The sequence below is a fragment of the Myotis nattereri genome (genome assembly GCF_964212035.1).
Source record: "Myotis nattereri genome assembly, chromosome: 16".
Lineage (NCBI taxonomy): Eukaryota > Metazoa > Chordata > Mammalia > Chiroptera > Vespertilionidae > Myotis > Myotis nattereri.
Window position 1 is genome coordinate 16,377,974 of NC_138091.1, and position 16,171 is coordinate 16,394,144.

The window sequence follows — 16,171 nt, forward strand, 5'->3', positions numbered from 1 at the left end:
AAAAGAAAAAAATCCCTCCCCAGTGAGGATAGTTTAAGGAACCTCTGGGACAATTTTAAGCAGACCAACATTCTCATCATGGGGGTGCTGGAAGGAGAAGAGAGAAAGAAATTAAAAACCTATCTTAGCCCTAACCGGTTTGGTTCAGTGGATAGAGCATTGGCCTGCGGACTGAAGGGTCCTAGGTTCGATTCTGGGCAAGGGCATGTACCTTGGTTGCGGGCACATTCCCAGTGGGGGTGTGCAGGAGGCAGCTGATCGATGTTTCTAACTCTCTATCCTCTCCCTTTCTCTCTGTAAAAAATCAATAAAATATATTTTTTAAAAAACCTATCTTAAAAAATAATAACAAAAAACTTTCCTAACTTGATGAAGGAATAGACATACAAGTCCAGGAAGTTCAGAGTCCCAAACAAGATAAATCCAAAGAGGCCCACACCAAGACACATCATAATTAAAATGCCAAAGGTTAAAGATGAAGTATTTCTTTAAAAAAAAATATTTTTTTTAATGAATTTTTCGAGAGAGTGGAAGGGAGGGAGGTAGCGGGGAGAGAAAGAGAGAGAAAAACATCTATGTGAACAAGACACATTGACAGTGGCCGGGGTCAAACCTGCAATCCAGGTACATGTCCTTGACTGGGAATTGAACCTGAGAACCTTCAGTACAAGGGGTGATGCTCTAACCATTGAGAACATTGGCCAGACCAAAGAGATAATCTTTTTTAAAAAATATATCTTATTGATTTTTTACAGAGAGGAAGGGAGAGGGATAGTTAGAAACATCGATCAGCTGCCTCCTGCACACCCCCTACTGGGGATGTGCCTGCAACCAAGGTACATGCCCTTGACCGGGATCGAACCTGGGACCCTTCAGTCCGTAGGCCAACGCTCTATCCACTGAGCTAAACTGGCTAGGGCCAAAGAGATAATCTTAAAAGTAGCAAGAGAAAAGCAGTTAGCTATACGGGAGCTCCCTTAAGATTGTCAGCTGATTTCTCAACAGAAACTTTGCAGGCCAGAAGGGATTGGCATGAAATATACAAAGTGATAAAAAGCAAGGACCTACAACCAAAATTGTTCTACCGAGAAAAGCTATCATTTATAATCCAAGGACAGATAAGGAGCTTCCTAGACAAGAAAAAGTTAAAGGAGTTAATCACCACTAAACCAGTATTACAAGAAATGTTAAAGAGTTTTCTTTAAGAAAAAGAAGAAAGATTTTTAAAAATATGTACAATAAAATCGCGATAAATACATATCTATCAACAATTACTTCAAATGTAAATGGTTAAATGCTCCAATCGAAAGATATAGGGCCCTGGATGGTGTGGTTCAGTTGGTTGGGAGATGTCCTATGCACCAAAAGGTTGCCTGTTTGATTCTGGTCAGGGCACATACCCAGGTTGCGGGTTCGATCCCTGGTCAGGGTGCCTATGAGAGGCAATTGATCAATATTTCTCTCTCCCTCCTCCTTCCTTTCACTCTTAAAATAAAAAATCAATAAAAACATATTTTAAAATAAAAGATATAGGCTGGCTGAATGGATAATAAAACAAGATCCTTCCTTACATATGCTGTCTACAAGAGACTCACTTCAGATAGAAATACACACATAGACTGAAAGTAAAGGGGTGTAAAAAGATATTTCATGAAAATAAAAACAAAAACAGAAAGATGGGGAAGTAATACTTATACAAGATAAAATAGACTTTAACACAAAGGTTATATAACAAGAGACAAACAAGACCCAGCAATTCCACTTCTGGGTAATTATTTGAAGAAACCTAAAACACTAAATTGAAAAGACATATGCAGCCCTGTTGGGTGTGCTCAGTGGTTACAGCATCAACCTCACGCACTGAAGGGTCCTGGGTTCAATTACTGGTCAAGGGCACAAACCTGGGTTGCAGGTTCGATCCCTGGCCAGGTCAGAGTGCATGGGGGAGATGATTTCTCTCCCTTTCTCCCTCTTTTTCATTCTTTCAATGGTGGAGGGAAATATCCTCGGGTGAGTATTAACAACAGAAGACATATGTATCCATATGTTCATTGCAGTATTAATTACAATACCAAGATATGGAAGCAACCGAATTGCCCATCAATAGAACAGATGAATGGATGAAGAAGAAATGGTGCATATACACTGAGTGGCCAGATTATTATGACCACCTGACGTTTGTAGGCAAATTAGCTATAATTTCGTGCTGAAGTTGCTAGAGGGCTAGACCATTATAAACAGGGAAGCAGGTTGTTTACCACAACAGTAGAAGTGATTTTTTTCTGAAGGAAGGGGTAAACAATGCAATTTAACAGGCTTTGAACGTATACAGTATTTATAATGGAATATGATTCAACCATAAAAAAGAATAAAATCTTGCCATCTGCAACAACATGCATGGACCTGGAAGGTATTGTGCTGAGTGAAATAAGTCAGATAGAGATAGACAAATACTACATGATTTCACTTATACATGCAATCTAAAAAACGAAGTAAATAAGCAGAAGATAAGCAGATTCATAAATACAGAGAGCATTTTGACAGTTTCCAGATGGGAGGGAGGTTAGGGTAAGGGATGAAAAAGCTGACGGTATTAAGAAGTACAAATTGATAGTTACAGAATAGTCACGGGGATGTAAAGTACAGGCGCATCCCCAGTGGGGTGTGCAGGAGGCAGCTGATCTTTCTCTCTCATCGATGTTTCTCTCTCTCTATCCTTCTCCCTTCCTCTCTGTGGAAAACCAATAAAATATATTTTTAAAAAAGAATATAGTCAATAATCTACACTAATAAAAGAGAAAAATGGTAATTGGCGTACGGCGATACCTTTTTCATTGGCTAATCAGGGCTATATGCAAATTAACTGCCAACTAAGATTGGCAGTTAACTGCCAACTAGATGGCAGCTAATTTGCATATGTAGGCACAATGCAGGGAGGCGAAAGGGAAAGCAGGAAGAAGCCCCCTGCCACTGACAGTGATCTGAAACCCAGGGGGGAGCGAAGAGCTGCCCTGCCCCCCAGCCATGATCGGAGAATCAGGCGCCTTTGCCGCCCTGGCCATTGATAGCAGGAAGTAGGGGTGGAGCCAGCGATGGGAGCTGGGCACGGTCGAAGCTGGCAGTCCCAGGAGCTAGGGGTCCCTTGCCTGGGCCTAAAGCGAAGCCCACGATCGCGGCGCCCCCCGCTGCCCCTGCAGGTCCCCGCTGCCTGGGCCGGACGCCTAGGCCAGAGGTGTCAGGTCTGGGCAGGGGCGGAGCCTGCAACCACGGGGAGCTGCGGGTCCCCTGCCCAGGCCTGACACCTCTGCCGGAGGCCTCAGGCCTGGTCAAGGGGCCGATCGGGTGATTGGTGATCGGAGGGTGATGAGGGTCAACTCCTCTGGCGGAGGCGTCAGGCCTGGGTGGGGGGCGGAGCTGGGGATTGGGGGGATATGATGGTCCCCTTGCCCAGGCCTGAAGCCTGGGTCAGAGGCGTCAGGCTTGGGCGGGGGGTGAAGCAAGCGATCAGAGGGAGATGGGGGTCCCCTGCCCAGGCATGATTCCTGGGCCAGAGGCCTCAGGCCTGGGCGGGGGCCAGAGCCAGTGATCGGGGGGAGATGGGGGTCCCCTGTCCAAGCCTGACACCTCTGGCAGAGGCGTCAGGCCTGGGCAAGGGGCCGATCAGGTGATCGGAGGGTGATGGGGGTCAATGCCTGAGGGCTCCCAGTATGTGAGAGGGGGCAGGCTGGACTGAGGGACACTCCCCCCCCCCCCCACCCAGTGCACGAATTTCGTGCACCGGGCCCCTAGTCCCTAGATAAGAAAAGATATTGCATTTTTAAATAAAATAAAAAATACAACAAAAAATTTTTTCCTCCAAAAAAGGAGGATATATGAAACCTTCCAGAAAGTTAAAAAAAAAAAAAGAAAATGACAAATGAGTTGGGAGGTGACCAGGGAGCCTCAGCTTTATGTGTAATATTTTAATATTTTGCAAGGAGATTGCAGTCACATTGTTTTTGCATTACGAAACTGAGCACTTGTAGCAATCTCCGTAAAGCCTCTGGCATACAGCAGGTCCCTGGCAGTTCCTCTCCTCTCCAGGAACCCAGGGCTTGGCAGGCAGCTCCAAAGCCTCCTCTGTCAGGTCACAGAGTTTGGGCAGCTGATTGGATGTCGGTGGTGCAGCCCCTGGGTCTGCATTCCAAGCACTATTCCTAACTAGAAGGCCTTGATCTACATGCTGTGTTGAGGGACACACAGGGTCTCTGAAATGAATGCCTATTTTGGTCTGGTTTGACTCACGTGGATGGAGCAAGTTCATTAGTGTGGAATGGCCAAGCCCCCTTTTGTCCCATCTTCTCAGGCAGTTATGTTAGGAGAGGGAAAAAACAAGAAATGAAAACCTTTATTAAGCGTCAACTACATCTGAATCACCAGAGGTGCTTGCTGGAGGTGTACTTGGGGCCCTCCCGCAGTGGGGCCCAGAGGTTCAGCTGACAGGCCCTGAAGCAGGTAAATGTAGAAGCCAGATCTCAGTTATACAAATATGTTACCTTATTTTCCTTTAGTTCAACTTACCCTTATCTGGGTCTCCATTCTACCTGCTCATTCCCTCAATCATTTCCAGGTCATCCCTCCCCTTCTCCTGCCTCCACCACAGATGGATCTAAATTTGGGGAGTTCCTTAACACCACAGCACAGGCTTGGGGCCGGGGAGGGGGGGAGGGTGCTGCTCAGTGAGAATTCTCCGAGAGAAATTCTCCCAGTCCCGACCCCATGGATCACACATGCCCTCATTTCTGCTCTGGGGCTGCTCCCACCAGGGTCCAGTAGCAACTGCCAGCTCACCAGGCCACACCCCGCAGCAGCCCTGCCGCATGGAATTTATCTCAGGTTCTGTCCCTTTCATGTCCTGGACTCCGCCACCAGTGGAAATGAGACCAGGCCTAAACCAGTGTCTACCTCCTTGTCTAGTCCTCGGCTAGCTTCACAGCCAGTGCAGGGAGGGTGCTGGGGCAGAGTTGGGAGGGGATGTGCCTGTGTGTACCTCCTTCCAACTTCCTGTCTCACCCCCTGGTACTGTGGCTTTTGAACTTAAAAGCTTAGAATTTGGTATGTCTGTTCACTGGCTAGAGAGTGGAGTAGTTTCAGGACCAAAAAGCAAGAGCCAGCCCCCCACAGTGGGACCTGAGGCCATCATGGGAGCCACTCTTTTCTTCCTTTTCACATAGGTGGAGCCGCTAGACGTCGTGTGTCAGTGCACGAGGATCAGGGAAGGGGCTGCTCCACAGAGGAGGGGGTTGAGAGCATTTTATCCAGCTCTGCTGAGTCCCCACACCCAACCATCGGCTCCCTCCTGCCCCGGCTAGGAAAGGACACCTCTGGTGACACAGCCAGTCCCCAGGCGTCTGCTGGGAGGGGGTGGGTGCTGCCTGGGGGAGGTTCTCACAGCTGGAAGCCCTGGGAAGCCTGCAAAGGGGGGGGGGGGGGAGCGAAGAAGCTGGCTCTTGTTTGTCTCAGAGGCCAAGGCCACCAGCCTCCCCCCTTCTCCTCTTCCAGGGGCACAGTGACCCCCACTAGGGCTCCAATAAGATGCCCCCTTCTGCATCGTGGAACCTGCATAGGGCCTATGGCCGTTCCCTGCTCCCATTTCCTCCGGGCCGAGGTGCGGGGCCTGCGGGGAGGAGCTGGGTGGGCCTGTGCAGCTGCAGGGTCTGTTCACAGGATCTAAGGAGCCATCAGTCAGGCATGGAAGGGGCACGGATCATCTTCTGCACCGTGTTCCAGCTCAAGCCATTTAACAGACACATATTTAGTGCTTACACAGCTAATGTATTTTAGGTCCAGAGACCCGGCTGGGAACTGCCCAAGGTCACATCCAGGAGGCTAATCCGCGCGTAAAGTAGGTCCACTAACCTGCGGACAGCAGGCGCCCCCTTTGCCTATTGTTCTTTCCACCAAAATAACAACAAAGCAAAGCAAAACAAGACAAAAACCTGTCCCTTCTGGCCCAGCCCTGTGCTCAGGGGAAAAGGCTGAGCCCTCCTCTGCTGGCCAGTCTGCAGCCACCAATGCGGGCAGCAGCCCATCGCGCAGCCGCCCGCTCCTCCCTGGTGCTAAGCTGGCCCACCTCCGCCGGCCTCGCCTGCCAAGTACCCCCAGCAGCACCCCGATGTCAGCAGGGGTAACTGTCATACTCCATCCAGGGACCCGGGGAGACGCCGCCCCGGCAGCAGAGGGTCCCAGCCACCCGCATGGCCGGGGCCTGCACCTGCCCTTCCTCCTCTCCCACCCCCGGCCCAGGCCCAGGGCGGAGGGCGGAAGGCGGGCCGCCAGGCGCAGGGCGAGACCTCGAGCTGCGGGGGCGGCGGTGCGGCTCCGGTCCGGCCGGGCAGGCGGGCGCGGGCGCGGGGCAGGCCGTTGGAGGGAGGCGCGGGGACGCACGGCTGCGCCAGGCCCGCCGCCCCGAGGCCACGCCCCCCGCGCCCGCGCCCCGCCCCCGCGGCCCGCTCCGGGCCAGTCGCCGCCGCGCCCCACCCCCGCCCGCAGTGCCCGGATGTGGGTGACGCGCGGCCGCCATCTTCCCGTCCCCGGCAGCCAGCGCCAGTCGGAGCCAGCGCGAGCTGCCGCCGCCGCCGCCATCGCTGCCGCCGCCAAGTCCTGCGCCCGCTGCCCGCGCCATGTGAGTCGGCCGCCTTTGCCCCTCCCGGGCCGGCCTGAGCCGACCGCCGCCCGGCCCCCGGCCCGGGTTCGACCCGCTCCCCTCGCGCTTCGCACGCCCGGAGACCAGGCCAGCGCCCGTGACAGCGCGCGGGCGGTGGCCGCCGGAGGGAGCGGACCCGGTGTCCGTCCGCCCGCCCGCCCGCCCGCCCCGCCCCTGTCATCGCTGCCGCCCGTCATTTCGAATCGCCCCCGGACCATGTCTGCGAGGCTGCCCGCATTTGACAGGCGGGGAAACCGAGGCCTGGAGGGGGAAGGGGGCTTCCCTCAAGGTCACGCCGCGTCTCGGCAGCGAGGCCGGACGGGATCCGGGGCCCGCCGCATTGGGTGGCCTTCCTCCCGGGAAGGAAAAAGGGAGGGAGGGCGGGAGGGATGCACAGGCGGATGGGCGGAGCCCTGACTGCGGGGCCGGAGGATCGGGGCCCTGGGTCTTAATCCGTCTCCGCCCCTCAGGTCGGCTACCGCAGCCACCGCCCCCCCTGCCGCCCCGGCCGGGGAGGGGGGTCCCCCCGGGCCCCCTCCAAACCTCACCAGTAACCGGAGACTGCAGCAGACTCAGGCCCAGGTGGACGAGGTGAGTCGGGGCGGGGGGTGCCCACGGCAGCGGGAAGGGAGGACCCCGAGGGTTGGCTAACTAGTGTGGGGTCCCCTCGGACGGGGGTTGGGGGGGGGGGGTGACAACAGTTCCGATGGGTGAGTTTTGGAACAAAAACGCCAGGCCCCCTTCCTGCCCGCGTGCGCTCGGAGGGTTAGCCTCGTTAGCCCGGGGCGGTTCAGCCAGGGCCCGGCCGCTTGGAACGCCGCCAATAGAAGAAGGTGCTGCTAGGACATCCGGGGTGTCCGCCGGCATGCCGCCCCTGATGCGTGCTCCTTGCATGTCCCCAGGTGTGCCAGGCATGTTCTGTGCGCGCCCTTGGCATGTTAACCTGGAAACGTCGGGGTGCATGTTCTGTATGTGGGCACATGGTCCGGGAGTGCCCTCATTGAGGTGGGCCTTGGCACACCCCCTGCCTCGTGGGGCTCCCCTCCCAGGTGGTGGACATCATGAGGGTGAACGTGGACAAGGTCCTGGAGCGGGACCAGAAGCTGTCGGAGCTGGACGACCGCGCGGATGCGCTCCAGGCAGGGGCCTCCCAGTTTGAAACAAGTGCAGCCAAGCTCAAGCGCAAATACTGGTGGAAAAACCTCAAGGTAAGGGTGGAGCAGGTCGGACTGGAGGAGAATGGGGGTGTCACGGTCTGTCTCACTGACCCTCCCCTCTCCCCTCCAGATGATGATCATCTTGGGAGTGATTTGCGCCATCATCCTCATCATCATCATCGGTGAGTAGGACGGGAGTAGCTAGGGCCCTTTGGTGAGAGGTCCCCTCTAAGTTCTGGGTTTTGAAGGTCATTAACCTAGTTTTTACGATTTAGCATAAAGCATATAAAGCTGCCAATGGCAGTTCTGATTCATCTAGAGCCCAGACCTTGATGATGTTTAGTCTGCACTTTTCCTGGTTGTGGGCAATTTCTATTAAGATTTTTGGAAACAGGAAAGCTGGTGGATCCCACTGCTCTCTTGAGGACATTTCGGGCCTAAGACCCCAGTCTGGGAACCCTGGAATTGGGGGGTAGGAGAGCAGGAAAGGCCCTTGGGCTTGGACATGGCTAGGAAGCCAACCACCCAATTGTTTAAGAGCTTGTGGTCTCAAGAGGCCCAGAGCACTACCAGTCTGGTCTGCCCCAAGGCCATACCGTGGGGTTGAAGAGACCTTGGAACCCACCTGTCCAGCCCCCTTGCTTGACAGGTGAGAACCTGAGTCCCAGAGGGGAAGGGTTGTCAGCCAGCTGGGGAGCGGGTAGGGGGGGAGCAGGGCCAGGCCTGACACACTGCTTTCTCTCCTCTCTTTCTCCCCTCTCCCTCTTCCTTCTCTTTCCTTCTCTATAGTTTACTTCAGCTCTTAAACCCCTGAGGAGCCAGCCCAGAGAAGGGCCTCTCCCCCCACCCATCCCCAGCCGCTCCTCCACCTCTCAGCCATATCTTCCAGCCCCCCCATCTGTGTGTGTGTCCGTGTGTGTGCCCTCCTGTAAATAGCCAGCTGTTATTTATACATATATAATATTATATATATTTGGTCTGTTTGTAGTTTTATTACTAGAAGATTTTTCCGGTTGTCCTTAACACCCCTTCCTCAGTTCCCATTGCCTTTTTCTTTCCCTCCTTCCTCTCCCCTCTTTTCCTGACCAGCCCCAAGTCCCTTCATTTGCATCTGCTATGCAATAGTCCCTCTTCCTCTCCTTTCCTTGGATTTAGCTGATCCTTCCTCCCTCCCTGTCCTTCCCCATATCTTCACCCCCCTACAAAACAAAACAAAAAGCAATTGTCCAGGCCTCCCTAGGTGCATCTTCTTTGCATTATTTGGGAGGCTCTGAGACTGGCCCCACTTGGTCCTAAGAATCCCAAGGTCTGGGAGCTTCCAGCATGTTAATTAGCACTCATGTGCATACTGGCAACCCTTTTGGTTTCCTTCTTTTTTGTTACATCACTCTGTTCATTCTTTCAACCTGTGTTTTTGTGTGTGTTTTTTTTTTCACTGAGGAGTTAGTCCCCACTGGTCCTTGTATCACACTTTCATTTGCATGACATTAATTGTAGGTGTTGGGGAGCCTGGGCTTTTGGGAAGCCAGGCTGTTCTGGCCCCCAGAATCATCCCTTCCGAGCCCCTCTAGTCCAGTTTGCCTCTGCTCCCCCTCTTTTCCAAACCTCTTGTCCCCTCCTCTCCCTCCCCTGAGCTGGTGTGTAAGTGTCTTGGAGTTCAGTATGTTATGATGGACCGATATTTCTGCCACTTGAAGTTTCTCCCCACATTCCTGATCCCCAGTTTTCATGTGGGGCGCTCAACTGACATTCCCATGGGGTCTCCCCCCCTCCCATCTGCCTGATCTTCCCCCTCCTCCGCCCACTAGGAGAGTTGGGGGTTGGCCACAATCTGATCTCTTTTGGGAGAGGTGGCTGCCAGTGTCTGAAGGGTCATCACTGCCTTGGAGAGGAGTGGAGCAGGGCAGAGAATCTCCCCAATTCCTGCTGGAAGTCTCCTCTGGCCCCACCCCTGCTGGGGATTGGACTGAAAACCCTCCTCCCCAGTTTGGAGGGTGTTGCCTCCTTCACTGCCCAGCTCCTCTGACTGCCCCCCCTGAATTCAGGGCGGGGGGGTACTAGTCACTGCCAATGTGTGTGGGATTTGCTGGAAGATGAGGGTTCTTGCCCCTCTCCAGGGTGGTCAAGCCCAGAGAGAGACCTGTCTCCTCCTTAGGTGAAGTGATAGAGGAAGGATCTAATGTCTTTTCAAATGGCACAATTTTGGGGGGGGTCTGAGGGTGCAGTCCCTTAAACTGTCACTGGAGGGGACCCCCCCCTAACTTTTCCCCCCACACTCAAGGTTTCTGTGTGGACAGGGAGCAGGGAGATCTAAACTGTTGTGTGAAAGGGTAGGGAGAGATGCTGGGGGTGGGGGTGCTGTGCTCTAGATCCCCCCATATTATCCCAGTGTCCCCTGCCTCCCCGCTTCCCTCACTCCATGCCCCAATTCTGTGCGCATCCAGATTGTGAAAATGTACAATAAATGTGTAATGAGTAAGTGGTGTCTGTTCTAAGATTTTTTCTTAACCAGTAGGAAAGGTACTGGGTCTTCAGGTTTAACAGGAATGTTAAGAATATACATTGGGAAGGAACTGAGCTTTATTGGATGGCCTGACCTTGGGCAGGGCAAAGTGTGATTCCCAAAGTGTCCATCAGGGGGCACCAAGCCTTAATGGGAGTGTTGATGATTCCCTTGTCTCACCTGGTGAACCCTGAGGTCTAAGTTTCCCAGTTTTCCCTTTTCCCTTGCCTGAGGGTATGCTCTTGTCCTTTGTTGGATTTCTTTTACCCCTTGATTTTTTAAAAAATATATATTTTATTGATTTTTTACAGAGAGGAAGGGAGAGGGATAGAGAGTTAGAAGCATCGATGAGAGAGAAACATCGATCAGCTGCCTCTTATACACCTCCCACTGGGGATGTGCCCGCAACCAAGGTACATGTCCTTGACCAGAATCGAACCTGGGACCCTTGAGCCCTCAGGCCAATACTCTATCCATTGAGTCAAACCGGTTAGGGCTACCCGTTGATTTAACTCACAGATGCTGTGCAGTCATCTTCTGTAGTCATTTACTACTAGGCCTGAAGTAAATGGCCAACTTCTATGAAATATCTCTTCCCCTTTGTGCCTAGCACAGTGCCAGCATCCAGAGGGTTAATAAATACTTATTGAACAAGGCCCTGGCCTGGTAGCTCAGTTGGTTAGAGTGTCCTCCGGATATGCTAAGGTTTCGGGTTTGATCCCTGGTCAGGGCACATACAAGAAGCAACCAATGAATGCAAAATTAGTGGAACGACAAATTGATCTCTCTCAATTAACAAATCAGCCTAAGGAGACCCAGCTGAGGGTGGTGAGGAACTGGTTAGAGATGGCCTATTGCCCCTGCACTCTGTTGTTGGGCACCAGACTCTGGTCCCTAATGTGGCACCCTAGCATTCTTGTCCTCAAGTGCCATTAATAATGGGTGGAGAATGCTAGAAGAGCTTGTGGGGGCTGATTTCTCTGGGCTGCAGGCAACCTAGATAGTATTTCCCAAATTTGTTGGCTCCCAAGAACTATCAGGAATGCTTTTTAAAAATTTATTTTTTATTATTTTTTTAGGAATGCTTTTAAAAATATTTTTTATGCCCTGGCCCCTGTTGTTCAGTGGTTAGAGGGTTGGCCTGCACACCAAAGGTTCCTGGGTTTGATTCCCCAGCATGGGCAAGATCCCCCACCAGTCTATGATGTTTCTCTCCCCCACCCCCTTCCACTCTAGGGAGAGCAATGGAGAAAAATACCCTCTGGTAAGGATTAACAATAAATAAATAAATAAATGATAGATTTTTTAAAAAATATATTTTTATTGATTTCAGAGAGGGAGAGAGAGTTAGAAACATCAGTGAATGAGAGAGAATCATTGATCAGCTGCCTCCTGCACGCCCCCTACTGGGGATGGAGCCCACAACTGGGGCATGTGCCCTTGGTAGAATCAAACCCGGGACCCTTCAGTCCGCAGGCCAATGCTCTATCCACTGAGCCAAACTGGCCAGGGCTAAATGATAGATTTTTTTTTTTATATTTTATTGATTTTTTACAGAGAGGAAGGGAGAGAGAGAGTTAGAAAAATCGATGAGAAACATCAATCAGCTGCCTCCTGCACATCTCCCACTGGGGATATGCCTGCAACCAAGGTACATGCCCTTGACCGGAATCGAACCTGGGACCTTTCAGTCCGCAGACCGACGCTCTATCCACTGAGCCAAACCGGTTTTGGCTAAATGATAGATTTTTAAAAAATATATATTTTTATTAATTTCAGAGAGGAAGGGAGAGAAAGATAGAAACATCCTGCACACCTACTGGGGATGAGCCTGCAACCCAGGCATGTGCCATTGACAGGAATCAAACCCAGGACCCTTCGGTCTATAGGCTCTTTCCAGTGAGCCAAACTAGCCAGGACAAATAATAGATTTTTGGGCCCCTTCTCTGGAGATTCTGATGCAGCAGTTCTAAGGGGCTGAGGTGATTCTTATAATTAGGTACACAGTTGTTATTTATTGACAGTTTATTATATTCCAGTTAGTCTTCAGGGCTTTTTCGCATTTCATCTACTGAATACTTTCAAGGTTTAGGGCTCCCATAGGTCCTAGGATCTGTCTTCATAGTGCTAGGGCAGGGGTGGGCAACCTTTTTGTGAGTGCGTGCCAAAACCAGCAAAATCTCTGACTCAAAACTCTGCATGCCGCCGAAACCGGTTTGGCTCAGTGGATAGAGCGTCGGTCTGTGGACTGAAAGGTCCCAGGTTCGATTCCGGTCAGGGGCAGGGGCATGTACCTGGGTTGCGAGCACATCCCCAGTGGGAGATGTGCAGGAGGCAGCTGATCGATGTTTCTCTCTCATTCTCTCTCATCGATGTTTCTAACTCTCTCCCTTCATCTCTGTAAAAACATCAATAAAATATATTAAAAAAAAGCCGAAACCGGTTTGGCTCAGTGGATAGAGCGTCGGCCTGCGGACTGAAAGGTCCCAGGTTCGATTCCGGTCAAGGGCATGTACCTGGGTTGCGGGCACATCCCCAGTGGGAGATGTGCAGGAGGCAGCTGATCGATGTTTCTCTCTCATCGATGTTTCTAACTCTCTATCTCTCTCCCTTCCTCTCTGTGAAAAATCAATAAAATATATTTAAAAAAAAAAAAATTCTGCATGCCAACCCTAATTTTTTGAGAACATGTTACGCCTAACTTGATATTTCTTAAGGTGTACGTATGTGAAGAACCTTGAAGAAATAATAAAATTCATTTGAGCGACAAAAACACAGAATATGATGATGAAAAAGACATTTATTTTTTAATGTAGTCTGATAGTCTGACAGAAAACTTTATGACTCCATTTGATATTATCAGTGGGACTTTTGCTGGTGCATCACTGATGACAGATTTTACTGTCAGGTTTATATTTCGTGACCTTCAGAGATATGCACGAGCTACTACTTTCATCTGTCAGGCTACTCCTCTTACAAGACTTAACAAAATTCATCACTGAGAACAAAGATTCACAAACGTATGTGGATGAAACCAAAACACTGGTTGGATCTAGGAAGGCAGGGAGAGTTAAGGCAGAGGCATAGAAATTGCTCTTCCCCTCTCTTGTCAACCCATGTCTGTGGTCTTTAAGATAACTTGTTATGTAAAATTACTTATCTAAGATGCACCTACACTGAATTTATCTGAAAAATAAAGTCAATATTAAGAAAAAAATTGTAAATGGAAGATTATAAGAGGGTTTCGCGTGCCAGCAAAAGTTACTGGCGTGCCATGGGTTGCCCACTCCTGTGATAGGGACGTGGGTTCAAATCTGCTGACTAGTGTGAACCCGAGCGGATTATGTGATCTTTCTGGATCTCAATCTCATTTGTGAAGCAGTGGGTAGTAAGTAAGCCGACCTGCTCTGCGTTTGTGAGAAGCACCTAGCCTGGTCCATAGAAAATCTAGGAGCCTGTTATCAGCCTCATACGCGGCACTGATCTAATACCTCTTCACCCTAAAGCTCACACCTTCCAGCTTTTGGGAGCCGTCCCAATGCTGGGGAAGGGGGCGGGGCGCTCTTTTCACCCTGGGACCTCTCTTGGGGTCTCGGCACAGAGCGCCCCCATCAAAGCCATTGTTGAACCCAACAGCGCCTGCGTGCAGGTTACACTCCTTGCGCCTGCGCAGACTCCACTGCCTTGAGTAAGCGTGTCAAGGAAAATCCCCAGCTTCTGGGTAAACAAGTTGCCGCGTGAGATCGTCGGCACGTGTTCTCTACAGCTCCAAGACCTCTCAGCCTATGAGAAAGTTTGGAGGGAGGGGCTAGCATGTGCGTCACCGACCCAGGCAGGTTGCTACAGCCAATAGGAACATCGGAAGTGGTTGTGGGCTCGGCTTTCTGTCAATCAATGCGCGCCGGGTGCGGCCCCTCCCGAACGTGAATTTGTCACTGCGGATTGGTAAATTGACCAATGAGGAGATGATGGCGGCGGGCGGCGCCAATGGTGGCTGAGCGGAGGCCTGGCGAAGGCACGAGGCGTTGGGCATGGATCCGCGCCCTTAGGCCAATAAGCTCGAGGGGCGTGGCATCCCAGCGGGTGGGCGGGCCTGGAGGAGCGAGTCCCAGTCTCTGTAGTCCTAGTTGGGAAGAGATTGGATTCGGCGTGCTTACCAAGTGGTGAGTACTCAGGGTTGGGGGTAGAGGAGCGGTGGTCAGTTTTTCTGGGGTGGTGTGTTCTGTCTGTAGGGGTGTTAATGGAGTGTGTGGGGAGGATCCTGCGAATGTATGATCGCAGCGGTGGGAGCCCTGATGGTTGTGGGGAATAGGGACCAGAACTCAACCTTAGAGGGGCTGGCTGGGGGCTCGGGGGAGTCACTGACATCAAAACAAATCCTTCACCGCTCTAAGGCACCTGGACCCCAGACTGACTGGGAGGCGGGGCTCGGAAGCCCTCAGCGACATGAGGGTGCTGAGACCCCTGCTCCCAAGGAAATAGAGGGTCGGGATCCCTGAGAGTGGACGGGGACGTTCCAGTGTGTGGCTGCTGTTTTGGTATGTGTCTTAAGCACTTGAAAGAGGCAGAGGTTCTGAGGCTGCAGGGACTGAGAGGGAGGTGGAAGGGCTGGAAAGGTTCAACAGGGTGATTTGTGTGACCCTGCGCCCGTCACATCAGGGCTCTGAATGTCCTGTGTGTAAAGGGAAGGGGTTAGGCCTGGGAGCCATCCTTGGGAGTAAAGGTGAGGTAGCGCCTGAGAGGGATGGTGGTTTTGTACAGTTTGGCTGTGCACACGTCTTCCTCAGACCCTGGAGATAAAGAGGAACCAACAGGGTGCTCTGGTAACTGTACAAACAGCTAGGCCTGTGGTAAAGGGACCTGGGGTAAGGTGGAAGTGATTTCCTAGGAAATCACTGGGTCTGGTAGCTGCTAGGATGACTTCAAGGACTTAGTGCGCATGTGAAAACTGGGGCTGTGATGACTTGCAGTGTGTGGGGCATGCAAACTGAATGTCCCAAATGAGAGGAGGGTTTGGATGGGGTTTGTGCTCCAGGCACCAACCTCAGAATTGGCTAGATATTTGAGAGGTTCAGGTTCCCCAGTGCTGACTAACTGCTCACAGGTTCCAGAAAGCTAAGAAGCCAGAATCTCAAGCCATTATCAGAGGTCACATTTGAACTCTGGCTCTATTTTGTTAAGAGCCTGAGAACGTGTTATGAGACAGTTTAGTCAAGTTTAGTAACTTATGAGCTTTAGTAGGTCCTTGTGGAATGGTGATAATACTCATCTCACAGTGTTACTATGAAGATTAAATAAGATAATGTATATAAAGTGCTTGAAAAAATGCCTGGGTCATGTTTTAAAAAGTATTTAGCTAAAAATATGCCTATAGGATGACAAAACAGTGAAAGGGCGAGAGATTTATGTGAATGCTGTGGTTAGGAACTATTCTCATTCTCGAGTTTTTCTGCCAGTTTTGGTGACTCCCTCCCCCTTTCCCTCTTCCTGGTTCTGGTCTTCAGGCACCAGCCCAAAACCCTCTCCCAGGATCCAGGCCCTAGGCTGAGCCACTTGCTTTCCCAGTTTGATTTCTTCATCCTAGACTAGACCCATTCTCCTCCCTGCCCCTCCTTCTTTGCTGCCATAGTAACGAGAGATTCAAGCTCCGTAGGGGGCCTCACAAAGAGCAAAGGTGCGTGTGTTCTCTCACAGAACCCGGGCCTCCCTGGCTCTTTGTGATTGGGCCAGCATATGTGTACAGTTTGGGAGAGGGGAAAGCCAGTGCCAGGAGCTGTAGGAACAAGCCCGGGGCGGGCGATGCGTGTCTGGGAAAGAGCAGGGGAA

At 51.5% G+C, this 16,171-nt stretch overlaps 1 protein-coding gene across 1 annotated transcript; it reads left to right on the forward strand.

Moving 5' to 3' along the window:
* The first annotated feature begins 6,552 nt into the window (after positions 1 to 6,552).
* VAMP2 (vesicle associated membrane protein 2) lies at positions 6,553 to 10,321 on the forward strand. Its single transcript, XM_081109744.1, has 5 exons — positions 6,553 to 6,664; positions 7,156 to 7,276; positions 7,735 to 7,893; positions 7,973 to 8,024; positions 8,632 to 10,321. Coding segments are annotated over exons 1-5 (351 nt in total). The 5' UTR covers positions 6,553 to 6,662; the 3' UTR covers positions 8,649 to 10,321.
* Positions 10,322 to 16,171: the final 5,850 nt, after the last annotated feature.